The sequence below is a fragment of the Callospermophilus lateralis genome, chromosome 15 (assembly GCF_048772815.1).
Source record: "Callospermophilus lateralis isolate mCalLat2 chromosome 15, mCalLat2.hap1, whole genome shotgun sequence".
In the NCBI taxonomy this organism is placed as follows: domain Eukaryota; kingdom Metazoa; phylum Chordata; class Mammalia; order Rodentia; family Sciuridae; genus Callospermophilus; species Callospermophilus lateralis.
In genome coordinates, this window is record NC_135319.1 from 66,806,900 (window position 1) to 66,822,585 (window position 15,686).

Below are 15,686 nucleotides of genomic sequence, written 5' to 3' on the forward strand. Positions count from 1 at the left end.
GATGTATCAGGCACTATGCTCACTCTCCACTATGGGAACTTTGGGTCTACTCAAAACAGAAACATATTGATACCTATAGGGCATTACCCTAGGTTAACTAATATATCCCTGCAATTACCATGTGCAAATCATTATGCTAGTTTCAAGATACCGTGAACCTCCTGAAGCACCATCTTGCAAAGATAAATAAACAGGGTTAGAAGTCCTGACATAAATTTACCTAATTTCTAAGTCCTTTGTTCTACTATTCATTTGCCTGTATTTACCTGTACTTCACATTACTCCTTTGGTTCTTTCATTCAACTAAATTGACCAGGTCACATGGGCCAAGCACCATTTCAGGCTTTAGCAACAGATAAAACTCCCAGGTAACAGCAGTTACAGCCCCTGATCTCATAGAGCTTAGGTTTATGATCACAGACATTAGGTAGGTAATGAGATGCCAAGTGTTTGCAGAGGGAAATTACAGGATGCTAACTTGATCACAAGGTTCAGGGCAAACTCTTGAAAAAGTGATGAAGGCTCATTAGGAGTGAGCAAAGGGAAGGTGGATGGGACATTACATGTGGTGGGTGGGAGGCTTAAGGGGGAAGTATACTCACAGACTTTAAGGAAGAATGGCTGCCAAGGTTAGCCAGATCACAGAGATCCTTGCATGTGCAAATTTGGGACTCAATCTTAAAGCAACTAACTAGAAGCTACAACCTCTAATTCACAAAATTCCTTCCCCACATCAAGGGGCAGAAATTACTTTATCTTAATACCTCTCCAAGCCTATAAGATAATGAGTTTTGAGTGAGTTAAAGCTCCCTGGTATAGAGCAGCCAACAGGGGGTATTATAGGGATGGATCCCAGAGAAACTTTGGTTAAGGGCTACTTTCCCCCAAGGTCCTAATTACTACTTCCTGCTGGTCCAGAAGCACTGTTGAAATTGTCTCTAGGAGGGAATATTCCCAGGAGAATATCCAGGTCCAATTCTGGCTCTTGAACCAATAACATGTGAAACAGTGAGATTCATCTGTCATAACTGCCAGCTACAATTGATATAAATTGTTCTTCCTCCACCACAGAACAACTTCCTTCTCTCCTCATTGGTGTAAAAGTATTTGGTTTTTTAGAGAAGGTTCAAGGGGCATGATACTCCATCCTCTCTCTTTACTCTGCTGCTGGCCCTGTCTCACAACCTGAATAATATCCCTTGTTAAATTCTAGGAGTCAGAAAATAGTGGAAATCCTGTTGCTAAGATTTGTATGCCTATAACTAGGCAATATTCTGAAAAAAGTATAAGCCTCTATAGTTCAGTCCACAAATAATAAAAAGCTTATTAGTTGAAATGGGTATTGTGCTATTGACTACCTGTCAAACAAAAAATAAAACTGTTTTTGATATTGGTGAGTAATAAAAAAAAAAGCTAATTATTTGAAGTGGGTAAGACAGTCTTAGGAACATGTTAAGAATGAAAATGGATAATAAAACACACACACACGATCACTGATACTAAAATAATTTTATTTAGTTTCTTATTTTAAAAAAGGTAGCATTTCACATATAAATTTAGACTTCAAGATTACAGTGTATATTTATTTGCCAAAAGGAACATCCCTGAAGGATGGCTAGACTTAGAGCTCACTAAGTGGGCATAGGAAAGCTCACTCCATGGTGTTTAAATGGAAGTGCTCTCTTTAAAAACTTCACAATGGCACTTCCTCTTTCCTCAACCCTGCCATCAGGGCTTTTGGCTGGTAAGAAAACCCACAGCCATCACTTTGGGGCAATAGCTTTTTACTTATGGGAATAGGAAACATCTCTAGGAATGAAAGCACAAAAGTAAAGGATCCAGATTTCCCACAACAATCATTATTTATCTGCAGCAACAACATGACAAGAATTTATTTTTATAATTCAAAAGTTCTTTTAAGTAGGGATAAAGAAAAATTCACTCATAAAGACAATTTATAGAATTAAATGAGCAAAAAATGAAAGAATGATTTCTCCATATTACAAATGCCTCTAAAGTATAAGGCCCAGGGATAAGACCCATCCAAATTTGGGCTTTACTTTCCCAAATAAAGCGTTTGGCACAACCCATCAGCTGCTGTAAGACTGACAGCTGAGAGGTTTCTGGAAGTGGTCCCATGACTTTTCTGTCTGGCTTCAACATAGTGTACAAAAAAAGTGTCAACAAGCTTCACAAACTTAGGTCTAACTATGGAGCACAATGTTTCAAGAAAGTTAATCTGAAGTTTAAAAAAAAAAAAAAAAAAAGAGGTCCAGATGAAGTAGATCTCCAATAGCCACAGGTTAACTCTGTCATCTCATGGAAAATTAAATTCACTGGTTGCCCAAGAAGTCAGTGGAATCCTGATCTTCTAGGGAAGGTGAATATTGGAGAAACAACTTTGATTTCAATATCCCAGGGCCAGGAAGGAAGGAGACCAAGATGACCAAGGATACTTTCTATAGGATACTCTGTTCTATACTCTATGAATAATATTAAGGAGAATCAATGTGCTAGTAACCACAGCAGCCCTATGTATTGGCCTTTAGACAGAAGTGCTGGGGCAAAATGAATGTACCCCAAATCCAGTTTTAAAAATAAAAACTTCCTGCAATTATGATACAATACTGTGCAATGAATGGCTAGAAATTGCACACTGCTTCTATGTGCAGTTAAAGCCCTGTCTCACTCTTGGCCAGCCAGAGCTGAGAGGTGACATATAAGGAATTGTCTGTGGTTAAAAACCAGGCACCTTAGTCATCATAGCCTGGGGCAGTGATGCTCACAGTCATCAGTCAACGGAGGGAATGCAGGGCCCCAGAGCTTTGGTTCAGAGCAAAGGTTTCATTTCCCCCAAAACTTTAAACCAAACTCTCCTTATCTCTGAACCTACTAATGCAATAAACAAGTGATTAGAATCTCTGGTTGGATGGCAAAGCGCATGTCCCTGGAAGCCACCAACCTGACTGTAGGAAAACAAAGGTGCAAATCATATCAAGTAAATAGTTGCTCAAGTGGAAGATCATTTCCTGGGGAACCTCAGTGGCCTGAATGTTAATCACCCAGATGAACACTGGGACTGGACTCCAAAGAGAGTCTGGATCCCAAGTGCAATCAGTCTTCTTTAACTTACCATGTCTTAGAGGTCTTCTCTCTGGCCTCCTATCTCTTGAATGGCTGAGCACACATGGCCCCGGGGACCAATGTAAACATTATTTAATAGATCTCAGCTTAAAAAAACACAGCTTGTTATATAGTTAGTGTTTAACATTCCAGTGAAGGCAGTATCTTTGCATCAGACTTTCCTCATTCATGAGTACCAGTTTAGAAAGGAATACATACAGGAGACTTGATAAACTGTGGCTGAGAAGACCATTTGAGTGCCAGACAGCTGGCTCTATCCTGCAATCAGCTGACAAACCAGGACAATTCACAAGAGAGCCAGAACAGACAGAGCACAACTTCTCTGTAAATCCAAAGAGTCCATATAACCACTGTTCCCACTTAGCCCCTTGGGACACATCTTGACATGGGAGAACATTTCCACCTCTTGCATCAACCCGTGCTCTCCTTGTTTTGGATGGGACTCTCTCCCGAGGGTTCAATAGCCTCCTCAGAGGGGAGGGAGCTTTCACTTCCAGTCCTAACATCTGAATATTTCAAAGCACAAGAGGAGTCCACAAAAATACTAGGGATGTTGCTGCCAAAGTAGATCTTACTGTTAGATGCAATGGCCTGGTACTTTTTGAGCTCCAAATATTCCGGGGTCAACTTGTGCTGTGTAGGACAAACAAGAGCAAAGGAATCAGGATACTCTGGTGTAATAGTTATCTCTTTTTTTCTATATCCATTTTTCCTATTGCTTTCTTGAGTATATGACTCAACTCGGAAGGGTTGCCAATGATACTCCGGAGTGTGCTATAATATTAGCAGTTAAAACTCTTGACTTAAAATTCCCTCAAATGAGCTGTCTTAATGCAGAAGCTGTTCACTTTTTAATAGAAGAAAGAGGGTGTTGAGGAACAAATAATGATAACTAGTGATAATAATTAATATTTCTATAGTGACTTAGGGCCTGTTAAGTACTTTTACAAACACTTCTCGTCTTGCTGAAATCATACTGTAATTGACCTTAAATTTCTACTGATTCTCTTGAGAGAAACATATAGGTCAATGGATGAGGATGCTGGAGTTTCCAATGAAGGGCCTGGGCTCATCATCTTATAATCAGCTGTTTGTGATTCTGTTTTTCTTGACCAAATTCTAGAAATGGAAAATCTCAAGAAGTTACTATCTAGCATCTTGCCTTTACCCAGAAGCAGCTTATGATAGACAGATGTTTGTTGACTATCAGATCTCCTTCCCTGTGTTTTGTTTAAATCATGGTGCCAAGTTATATCTAACCAAAAACCATTCTGGGTTTGATTAAAACTCATTTCCACCATTCCCAGAATACACACTCCCAAAGCCCTTTAGGACCTTTCTTAGCAATCCTCTCCTCATCTTGGGTCCCAATCTGTCTTCTAGGCAAAAGCCCTTCTTGTCCTTCACAGTTCCATAACATCTGTTCTCTGCATTCTTACATCTTTCACTCCCTGGATCTCTATACTCTCCAGTTGATTCACATCTGCTGTCAAAACACTGCAATCAGGTTTGGTCAAAATGTCCAACCAAATTACTTCTTAAAGCCTTTATAATATAGGTTGGTATCTGAGTAGCATTTTTCAAAATGGCATAAAACGTTTGTCCCTTTGAGAATAAAGTTGATCTTAGTAGCAAGATCTTAATACTTGTGCCTGTCCAGCTTCTCCTACTACAGATGTGGTCTGCTAGTTTTATAAACTAAAATTTTCCTTCTTGCCTTCATCTGGAACAAATTACATTCTGTTTCTATAGAGCTGTGTCCTCAGTGTTAGGTTTATTTCTAAATTTATACTGGTTTCCCAAGTACTGACAATTCACATTCTGTAAACCTATCATATATCATTTTTTTCTAAATTGAAAGTTTAAGCTCTGTCTATATCTTAAATCTCAATTCTAATCCTTCAAATTGCATCATACACCTTAGCAACTTATCTCAACCTTTTACCAGTACCAACTCAGTTAATCACCTTACAAATCTTGGACTTATCCTTCCCTTCTCAGAATCCTATAGGGGTTGTAGCTGCCTCCTAATGAAATAATTTCTGCTCACTTAGCCAGTACTCTCTAGTTAACCCAAACCTTCTATAAAAATTTTTCACTCATACATCACCCAATCTACTTTCTTTCTCAGTGTTATCACACGTGAAATTTCTCATGACTAAAGTTTTTAAATCCAAAATGCAAGGAGTACTCAAATGTTGGCATTTCAAAATGTGTGTGTGTGTGTTTATGGTTGTTAAAATAATTGGTCAGCACTACAGATATTTAGTAGGCAAGGGCCAGAGATGCAAAATATCCCACACAATGCATGACACAGTCTTCAACATAAAAAAGTATCTCATCCTAAATGCCAAGAATGTTTCTGACATGTCAAGAACTTTTTTTTTAAGAAGAAACATTTTATTACTGATGTTTTTTAGAACTGATGTTGCATGATGATAATAACTTAAAAGAAGATCTATTTTTAGTCTGTTTTCTTTTTTTAAAAAATTATTATTATTTTTGGTAATATTTATTTATTTATTTTTGCATTACAGAATGTTCTTAAAAAGCATGGCTTCTACCTGGCAGATAACTTTACCTGGAAAGCAATTCTAAATGAACTTCAGTCTTTACCTGTCCCTCTTTCAAGCTCTTCAACTTTACTAATTAGAGTCTCCACATTACAATACAAATGAACTGATTTATGTCATGTCTTACTCCTCACTTTTATAAGGAACCATTCAAAATTTCCTACCCAATAATTTGGTGTGCCATATGTCTTGCTAAGTGATTGGCTAATGCTGAAGGACTGACTGGTCACTATCCTTCCTTGATGTTAGATAAATTCAGCTCTATCATATTAGATATCTTGGAAAGGTAAAGCCCAAATTATCAATAGGAATGTGGCACAGAATGCCAGTCACCTTGTTTGAGGTGGCGTATTTGTGTGCAGCATAATACTCAGCATCTGCTTTCGCCTTCTCTCGGGCCAGGAATGCAGCATCTATCAGGTAAAACATAGTCAAGATGTGTAAAAACAAAAAAATACTGTCAATCTGTTCCCTCAGTAGAGTAACAGTCCCTTTTATACTGCTTAATATTTCAATGCTTACCTCACTTTAACAATTTATAACATTAGCACTTTTAAAATCCCAGCCCCTAAACAGACAGCTCCTTGTCAAGGAAGCTGAATAAAAATCTGAGCCCATTAATTTTTTTTACCTGAAGTGGTTCCCTCTTTCCTTTACTTTCCCATTCCACCTCCCACTACCCAAAGCCTCCTACCCCATTGGTTTCAAGTAAAGTAACTAATTACAGATATAAGAGTAAGCTCTATTCTATTTACTGCATTGTCCCAATTTCCTCCAATTTTGACCCAGAGTCAGTTAGCACAGAAAGATAGGAAGCAGCTGTATATAATTCAAAGTGTCCGCAAGACTGTGAGCTAACAACATTAACATGCCAATATGTGATATCAATGAGTTTGAGATTTTTCATGAAAACTGAGGCTTCTTTATCCCCTGGCTAATTTGTTGTTGTTATCACTGTTGCTGACAGGTGAAAAAGAAACTGATGGTGATAGGGTTTATTGTCTTGTATATTCTTTAAAACTGATTATGAGTGCCGGGCATGGTGGCACAAGCCTGTAATCCCAGCAGCTCAGGAGGTGAAGACAGAAGGATCCGGAGGTTCAAAGCCAGCCTCAGCAACCACAAGGTGCTAAGTAACTCAGTGAGACCTTGTCTCTAAATAAAATGCAAAAATAAGTGTTGGGGATGTGGCTGAGTGGTAGAGTGCCCATAAACTTAATCCCTGGTACCAAAAAACAAAGAAAAAAACAATTGATTATGAGTAATTATTGTACTCATAAAATAAAATAGAATAAAACAATAGACCCCAATTTAAAGAAGGAAATGAAAATGTAGACCTACTAGAGTCACAAGCCAAGGCAACTGCTAGATATGTAATAACAGTCAAAAATTTCTTGTATCTAGAATATCAGGCCAGCTATTCCCTCCAGGCCATAATATTCTATATTTTTCCTACCCAAGACAATCAAGAGCTGATCTCTGAAGGAAGACAGATCCTCACACTGTCCCCAATGTACCTTCAATTTCAGAAATGCGCTTTTCAGTTTCTTTCTCCATCACCTTCTGCTGAAACCGAATTTTTGCCACTTGTGCAATCTTCTCTGCTTCTATAATTATACAACAGAAGACATACTCAAAAATGTTTCTCTAGTTCCTTTGGTACTTAGAATCAGCAATGCACAGTCTAACATTTATTTACATGAGGCTTTATAGCTAATTGTTTCCTTAAATTTAATAGATTTAGATTGTAAACAAAGGAATTCAAATGTAAAAGAGGGAATTTATTTCCTACTTCACTGTTTTATTTTGACAGTGCAAGTTTTGTGAGAAGAGGGAGTACAAATGGTCAATAGTTTCAGTCCTTCATAATACTACTTAGCAATGGTTCACAAGCTAATGGGGAAAAAAGGACACTTAATAAAAACACTACAGAACAAAAACAGCAACATAAATGCATGACAACATAGAAATCTTCTAGGGAAGAATGGACAAGACAGGAAACAAAAAGGAAACAAAAGGTACAGATGAACAAGTCACGATGGAAAGGGGATACATAGCCAGTTGAGGAGAGAAAACAACAAAAATTAAGATGAGAAAGAGGGCTACAAGGCCTCAGTCTTGAGTGACAGGCTAAGAACTTTAGTTTGAATATCTCAGGATCTATTGCTAAGTTGCCATCAGGAAAATGACATGAGGAAAAGAATATTAAAGGAGGAATATCCTGACTGCTGTAGAAGATAAAACAAAAAGCTGGATAATTTATCTGAGAAGGTAAAAATAAACATTTGAAGTGAACATGTTAGCTACAGCAGGCAAGTACACATGGGAGAAACTAAACACCCTCAGTAGACGTCTGGTCAAACCAAAGGACCCAGAACTAGGGAAAAGAGACTCTGATTTACTTTAAATTCAAAGAGTGCAATTCTTAAAAAAAACATTCTTAATTCTTTTCAGCTTAAATAACAAATACTATATCTGCATTTTTTAAATCTGCAGATTAAATAAACTCTTGACTGAAAATACTTGGAAATAAAATAACCATGTTTATACTAAACATGTACAATTTTTCTTGTCATTATTCCATATACGATATAACAACTATTTATAAAGCCTTTGTATTGTAGTAGTTATTATAAGTAATCTAGTGATGATTTAAAGTATATGAGAAAATAAGCATAAATTATATAAAACAAATTGATATAAGGGACATAAGCATCTGCAGATATTGGTATGAGGTATGGGTAGATGTCCTGGAACCAATTCCCACAGATAACAAGATATGATTGTATTTTAACACATCTCATCTCTGGCCCCTAGGGGAAGCACTAATGGTGAGAAAATTTCCAACTACTTCTTTCCAGAGAACAGTATCCTTTATCAACTCCAAGGATTAATTCCCTATTTTCCCATCAGACTAAATTCAACCTATATTATACTATCCTAAAAACAAACTACTGGGCTAGAAATTTAATTGTAAGAAGAAACTCAAAATAAAATTTGAGTAAAAGGTGAGCGATGTAGAAGCTAAAGCTAGAACCCAGAGAATGTTGCCTCAACACAGAGAAACTATTGTAGTAATTCCTCAATACTGTCATGTGGGAATAAAACAATGAAGAACACGGCCAGACTTCTAGTTCTAGAAAAGTGGTGGAGTAGGCTAATAAACAACAACAACAACAAAATCTCTCAGCAGCACCTTAAAGTATTGTTAAAATCTAACAAATTTGTTTTTTAATGCAGGGCTGAGTTCATAACAAATAATGAATGATCCTAAAGTTACATGAAAAAAAGGGAGAGTTCAGAGCCTGTACAGTGGCAGCCCTGAGGGTGTTCTAATGCAAGAAAGGGAGAGACACTTGGGTTACAGCATTTCTTGCATTGTTAGAACTGACTCCTGAATAAAACCAAGATCTCTGGAGGCTATTGACTCCAGTGAAAGGGAGATTAAAGAACTCCACCCACCAGCTCACTAGCAAGAACTTTCTTCTGCACAGACACATCATAATGAAATTGGAGAATACCCAAATACAGAGGGTCTTAAAAGCAAAAAGAGAAGAAAGATTAAGTACTCAAAACAAACAATTAGACTGATAGCATTCTTGTAAACAGATAGAGGCTAAACAAAAATAAAATAAAATAATATTCTCAAAGTAATAAAGAAAAAATGAATTTAGTTTGGTGCAGAATTATAGGCTAAACTACCATTCAAGAATGAAATAAAAGCATTTTTAGACTGAGGAAGTCTGAAGACTGAAGTTTTCTTTTACTTAGCCTTCTCTGAAAGGAAAAAGTAAAACAAAACAAAACAAAACAAAACAACCTAACAGAAAAAAGAACAAACTGCCAGAAGCAGTATAGGACAAAATTATTCAACATTTGTAAACAAGGTAAATGTTTACTATAAGAATCAATGATAATGATGATGATAATCAATGGGAGAATAAAAACAACATGCAACTAAAATACAAGGCAACAATAATATGTAGATTAGAGACAGGAGTTAAAGTATTCCAAAGAACTGTTTAAGAACAGAATGTAGAGAACGATTAACTTTTAGACTTTGTCAAGTATAAGTATTAACATTTCACCAGTGATGTCTAGTTTGTACATTCCAGAAACAGAATGTAAAACTTCCAGTCAAGTAAAAGGAAGAAAAGAATAAAGACAGCTCAATCAATTTAATACCAATCAGAAATGAAGGGAAAAAGCAGCAGAGGAAAATAAATGTATGGTAAGTAGCACATAATTTAATGATACAAAACAAATCCAAATACAGCAGTAACCACAATAAATATAAAAATACTAAAACTCACCAGTTAAAAGATAGATTCTCACATTGGATAAGATAACAAAATCCAGCTATATGCTGTTTACAAGAGACACACCTAAAACATAACGACATAGAAAAGTTGAAAGTAAAAGGATGGGAAGATACACCAAGAAAAAAAGCAGAGAAATCTGTCACAGCTATATTATCATCGGGCAAAATAGATCTTAAGTCAAAAAACATGTTTAGGGATAAAGAATATTACCATAAAACAGGAGGAATTCTCCAGGGAAATGTAACAATCCTGAGCCTGAGTGCTCTTAATGATACAGGCCCAAAATATACAAATAAATAATAAAAAAATACAAGTCAACAAATACATGGTCACAGTGGGAAATTCTAACGCACCTGTCTCAATAATTGATAACTCAAGAAGACAAAAATTAGAAGAATACAGATGAACAACACAATTCATAAGCCTGAATTAATGAATATAGAGAAACCTGCATCCAACAAATAGAGAATATATATTCAATCTTTTAAAGCACACAGAACATTTACAGAAAAGGACAATGTATATAGGTAGGCCACAAAACAATTTCAACAAAAACTTAAGAATCCATATAGCACTTATTTTCTGACTACATTACATTCACATTGGAAAACCACAATAAAAAAGGTAGACCCTCAAAACCCACTGAACCAGAACATTTAATGATTCGTAAGTCAAAGACATTATTATGAGAATATTCTTAAAAGAAGTAAAACTGAACACCAGTAAACAAAATACATTTCAAAACTCCCGAGAAATAATTAAAGCAGAAATTAGAATAAAACTGAGAATCCATTTGAAAAAACTGAAAGTTAATGAATTAAAAGTATTTAACTCTTCCAGGAGTTAGAAAAGAAACCAATGAGTAAATTCAAAGAAAGTAGAAAGAAGAAATTAATAAAAGCAAATATAAGTAACATCCGAAAGAAAGAAAGCAAGAATCAACAAAATCAAAACCTAAAGCTAGTTCTCGGAAAAAACAAATAAATAAGACAGATCTGTCAAAATTCAGGAAAAGAGAAGGCACAAATAAATACTATTAGGAATGAAAAAGGGGCATACAGATTGGTAGGTGCTATGAAAGAATTTTATAAATAGTTTTATGCCTCCAAATTTGAAATATCTGATAAATGGACAATTTTCCAAAACAAAACAATTGCTAAAATTGACTTAAAAAGAAACAAATAACAGACCTAAATTCAATATAGAAATTAAATCAGTAGGTTAAGTGTTACCACAAAAACCCAAACCACAAATCCCACCAGACCAAAATGGTAAGTTCCACCAGACCTATAAAAGGAGATCGATAATACTTATCTTACAAAAATGCTCCAAAATACAGAAAATGAAGATGTGTTCAATTAATTTTAAGGCTAGGAGAATCATTATACAAAAACAAACCCAAATCCCCAAATAAAAACAGACAAAACCTGATGGAAGAAAGGAAAATTATAAATGGATCTCATTCATTTAAAAAAATACTAATTCTAAAGGAATTTATCAGCAAACCCAATGGAGAAATCTATAACAGTGAACCTCCTACGACGTCATGATCAAGTAGGTTCAACCCAGGAACACAAAGAAAATTCAGTAGTAAAAAATCTATGAATATAATTCACCACATTAACAACTTTAAAATGAGCAATCATATATTTATCTAAATCTAAGTAAAAAGAAGTTTTTAGTTTTAACAGTCATTCACAATAGAAGCTCTTGGCAAGGAAAGAACAGAAGGAAACTTCATTAACAGATTAATATTAAATATAACAAATGGGACTAGGACTATTCAAAGTTAGGGACAAGAGTGCCTGTTGCTATCTTTCTTTTCTAGACTGTATAGGAAGTCACAGCTTAAAAACAATAAGAAATGAAAGGTATGCAGCTAATAAACAAAAAACCCAAGACTGTCCTTATTCAAAGATAATATGATTGCTCCATGGGAAATTCAAGAGACTACTAGGAGTAATAGCATTTTCAGCATGAATACTAAATAATAAATCAACAGCAAATCTATACAAAAGCAGCAAGCAATCAGAAAACCTGTCTTTAAAAAAGAGCACACTTATGACAGAAAAAACACCTAAAAGACATATAGGAATAAATCTAACAAATGTGTGAGAATTTTAAGAAAATTGTGATAATTTTTGAAACATATTTATCGTAAATGGAGAAATATAATAACACTCAAGATCATAAATACTGTAATTCTCTCCAAACTGATGTATGCATTCAATGCATTGCCAATAAAAAATCCCAACATAGTATTTTATAGAACTGGAGCTGATTCTTAAATTTATATGGATGAATAAAGGGCCCTGAATAGTCCAGAACAATTTTAGAAATAGTTAACAGTTCAGAGGAATAGCTAAAGAGAGACTGACTCACTCTCCCAGATAGTAAGACTTAACATAAAAGCTACAGTAATTAAAACAAGGTAATACTGGGAAAAAGGCCAGTGTAAAATAAAAGGGAGTATAATACTGTTTTTGTAGCTTCAAAGAGGTAAATAAGCTGTTTATTGTTACATACTAGAAATAAAAGATAGACCAAAAAAAAAAAAAACAAAATCAAAAACTGGAACAAAATAGAGATCTTAGCAACACAACAAATTACATATAGTATCTTGTTATATGATATATATGCATTAGAAATAAGTAGAATAAATAATGAATGATTGGCTTGTCACTTGGAAAAAGACTCGAATTTCTATGTCACATTAAACACTAAAATAAATTCCATGGCTAAATTCGAAAAGCAGAAATTTTAAAACTTTTAGAATAGAAATTACTTTGCGGTAGGGAAAGACAGGAATGCCACAAACCATAACGGAAAAGAGTGATCAATTTGACTATGTGAAAGTTAAAATATATATGTATGTCAAAGATATCCAAAGTCAAGCAACAAATTAAGAGAAGATATTTTGATGCATAAATTTAGAAAAGAATTAGTACTAAAAAGATATAAAGAACCCTTATAAACCAGTTCAAAAAAATAATAAAATAACGGGGTAAGGACACTAAAAGGCAATTCATATGGGAAAAGAAAAAGGAAACCTGAATGACCAATAAATCATATTCAACTTTACTAATAATCAGGGAGATTAAAATTGAACTTATGTGGTACACCAAGACTACCATGAAATTGACGGGATTTGCAGAATGAGGAACTCAAGTATGGAAGGATAGAACTTGGAATTCAGCATTCTTGAAGAGAGATAAAATAAAAGAATCACTTCAGAGAGCAATTTAGCAGTGTGTAAATTTTGAAAATATGTACAACCTATGAGGAAACAATTCTACTTCGAGATATGTTTTTCTAGTACAGTGCTTCTCAGACTACCTGTGGGAAAATGCCTTTGTGTGTGTGTTTGAAGAACCAATATATTATAAACTATAATAAAAATAAACTACTAAAAAAATTTAAAAACTGAATATAAAAACATAAACTCCATCTTTTACTATTAATTCAATGTACGAGAGATCATACTGGGCACAGTAGTGCCAGTATGTAATCCTAGTGGCTCAGGAAGCTGAGGCAGGAGGACCACAAGTTCAAAGCCAAACTCACCAACTTAGTGATGCTCTGTCTCAAAAAATAAAAAATGGGTTGGGAATGTGGCTCAGTGGTTAACTGCCTTTGGTTCAATCCCCAGTACCAAGAGAAAACAAAAAATTACTGTGTTAAAATGCTATAAGAACTTCTAAACTCACTCTGATCTGAATATTTAGGCTTATCTTATTGTGGCTCAGAAAAGAATAGCTGGTGATAGGACACTGCTCCACCCCAAATGCTGAATAACCCTGCTCTAGGCAAATTCTTGCACACAAGTAAAAGAAGACATAAAAAGGACATTATTGCAGTAGGGTCTGTAATAAGGATAAACCATAAACTATGCAAATTCTTTAATGAAATTACCCAGCAGTTAAAAATGAACCAAATGAACATGTATCAATATGAATAAATTTCAATGGTCAGAAAAAGGCCAGTGTAAAATAAAAGGAAGTATAACACTGTTTTTGTAGCTTCAAAGAGGTAAATAAGCTGTTTATTGTTACATACTAGAAATAAAAGTTTAAAAATATGGATAAAAAGAACGTATACATCTACTTCAGAACAGAAGCTGCTCTAAGAAGGGTCAAAAAATAAGACTAGGGAAGGGGACAAAGTAGGCTTCAAAGACATATAGTTTTTGTGTTTTTTTTTTTCCCTTTAAAGAAAATATCTCAAGGAAATGTGGCAAAATCCTTTTTTTTTTTTTTTCTTTTTTAAAGGTAGTACTGGAGATTAAACTCTGGGGTACTCTAATACTAAGCTATACCCCCAATCCTTTTTATTTTATGAGACAGGGTCTCACTAAGTTACCCAGGCTGACTCAAACTTGCAATATTCCTGCCTCAGCCTCCCAAGTCACTGAGATTACAGGTGTGCATCACTACACCTAGCTAAAATATGGTAAAAATTTTAAGACTTCCTATATATTCTTCGTACATTCCTATATATATATTTACTTAAAAAAAAGAAGTCCTTAAACTCAGCAACAACTGTAGACGAAAGAGGCAATCTAATATACAGTATCCTACAATATAATTCAAAATGAGCTGTAAGTAATACTATTGTATTTTCATAGATGGCAGTTATCTATACAAATAAAACTTGGTGCATGATAACAGCAAGGACACATACTCTAACTTGAGATTTGGCCAACAAACTTCCTTATTCTTAAATCGAATAAATGAAAATTCTACTCCAGAGATTAAAGCTGCCCATAAACCCTAGCCCTTCTCACTACACTTGAAAAAGACAACAGCAGCAGTCAACAAATGATGGAGAGCCAAGACACTTCATTAAGTACTGGCTTCACCTTCTTTCAAAGGCTTCAGGACATCTGAATGCATAATGAAGTTCCAGAATTCTCCACTACAGATGATACCATCTTATTTGAATCCTCTCAATATCCAACTTGAGACCAACAAAGAACAAGACAACTCATAGCACAGATTCTTAGAGACATTCATTTCAGAAATAAGTCAAAGTACCTATAATGGCCTTTTTCCTCTCCGTCTCAGCTTCTTTCTCCACAACCTTTTGTTTCTGCGCAGCTATAAGAAGTTTAGTCTTCTCAGCCTCCCTTCAAAGCAAAACATTATAAAAATTATAAAAATTTTTATTTTGCAGTGCTGGGGATTAAACTCAGGGACTTGTGCATGCCAGGAAAGCACTCTCATACTGATCTTTATCCCTAGCCCCGGAAATGATTCTCTTATGATGTGGTCATAGTAATTTTGACCATGAGTTAGAGAAGCATTTTTCAGTAAGGATATTTGGGTCCATTAGGGTATGTTCAGGTATTTACTTAAAATGAATGTGAGGTTGAAAGATGGAATGATTTGTCCGAAGTCACCCAGAGATAAGAAAAACATAAATTAGAATATTAGAACTCAGCCTAATTTTTTCCTTCTAACTGTGCCATGTGATCTGAAAGGAAGTACATAAAAGCTTTCCTTCTGTTAGGCCTTCTGCTAGCCCACACAGCATCATAGTCAATCAGAAAAAGGCACCAGTCTCTGGGCAAATGTGGTTCCTCAGACACAAATAGCAAGCAGATGGTGCTAGATTTGAGCCTCTGTCCTCCTCAGGTGGGCACCCAGGT

The 15,686-nt window shown here is 35.2% G+C and overlaps 1 protein-coding gene across 2 annotated transcripts in view; it reads right to left on the reverse strand.

The window, feature by feature from the left end:
* Window positions 1-1,490: 1,490 nt before the first annotated feature.
* Erlin1 (ER lipid raft associated 1) overlaps window positions 1,491-15,686 on the reverse strand; it is a 34,492-nt gene continuing 20,296 nt past the window's right edge. For both annotated transcript variants that reach the window (XM_076835009.1, XM_076835010.1), the window contains exons 9-12: window positions 15,073-15,164; window positions 7,235-7,324; window positions 6,051-6,130; window positions 1,491-3,777 (exon numbers count right to left, since the gene is read on the reverse strand). In XM_076835009.1, coding sequence (XP_076691124.1) covers window positions 3,556-3,777; window positions 6,051-6,130; window positions 7,235-7,324; window positions 15,073-15,164 — 484 coding nt within the window. In that variant the 3' untranslated portion in view covers window positions 1,491-3,555. The remainder of the gene's footprint in view (window positions 3,778-6,050; window positions 6,131-7,234; window positions 7,325-15,072; window positions 15,165-15,686) is intronic.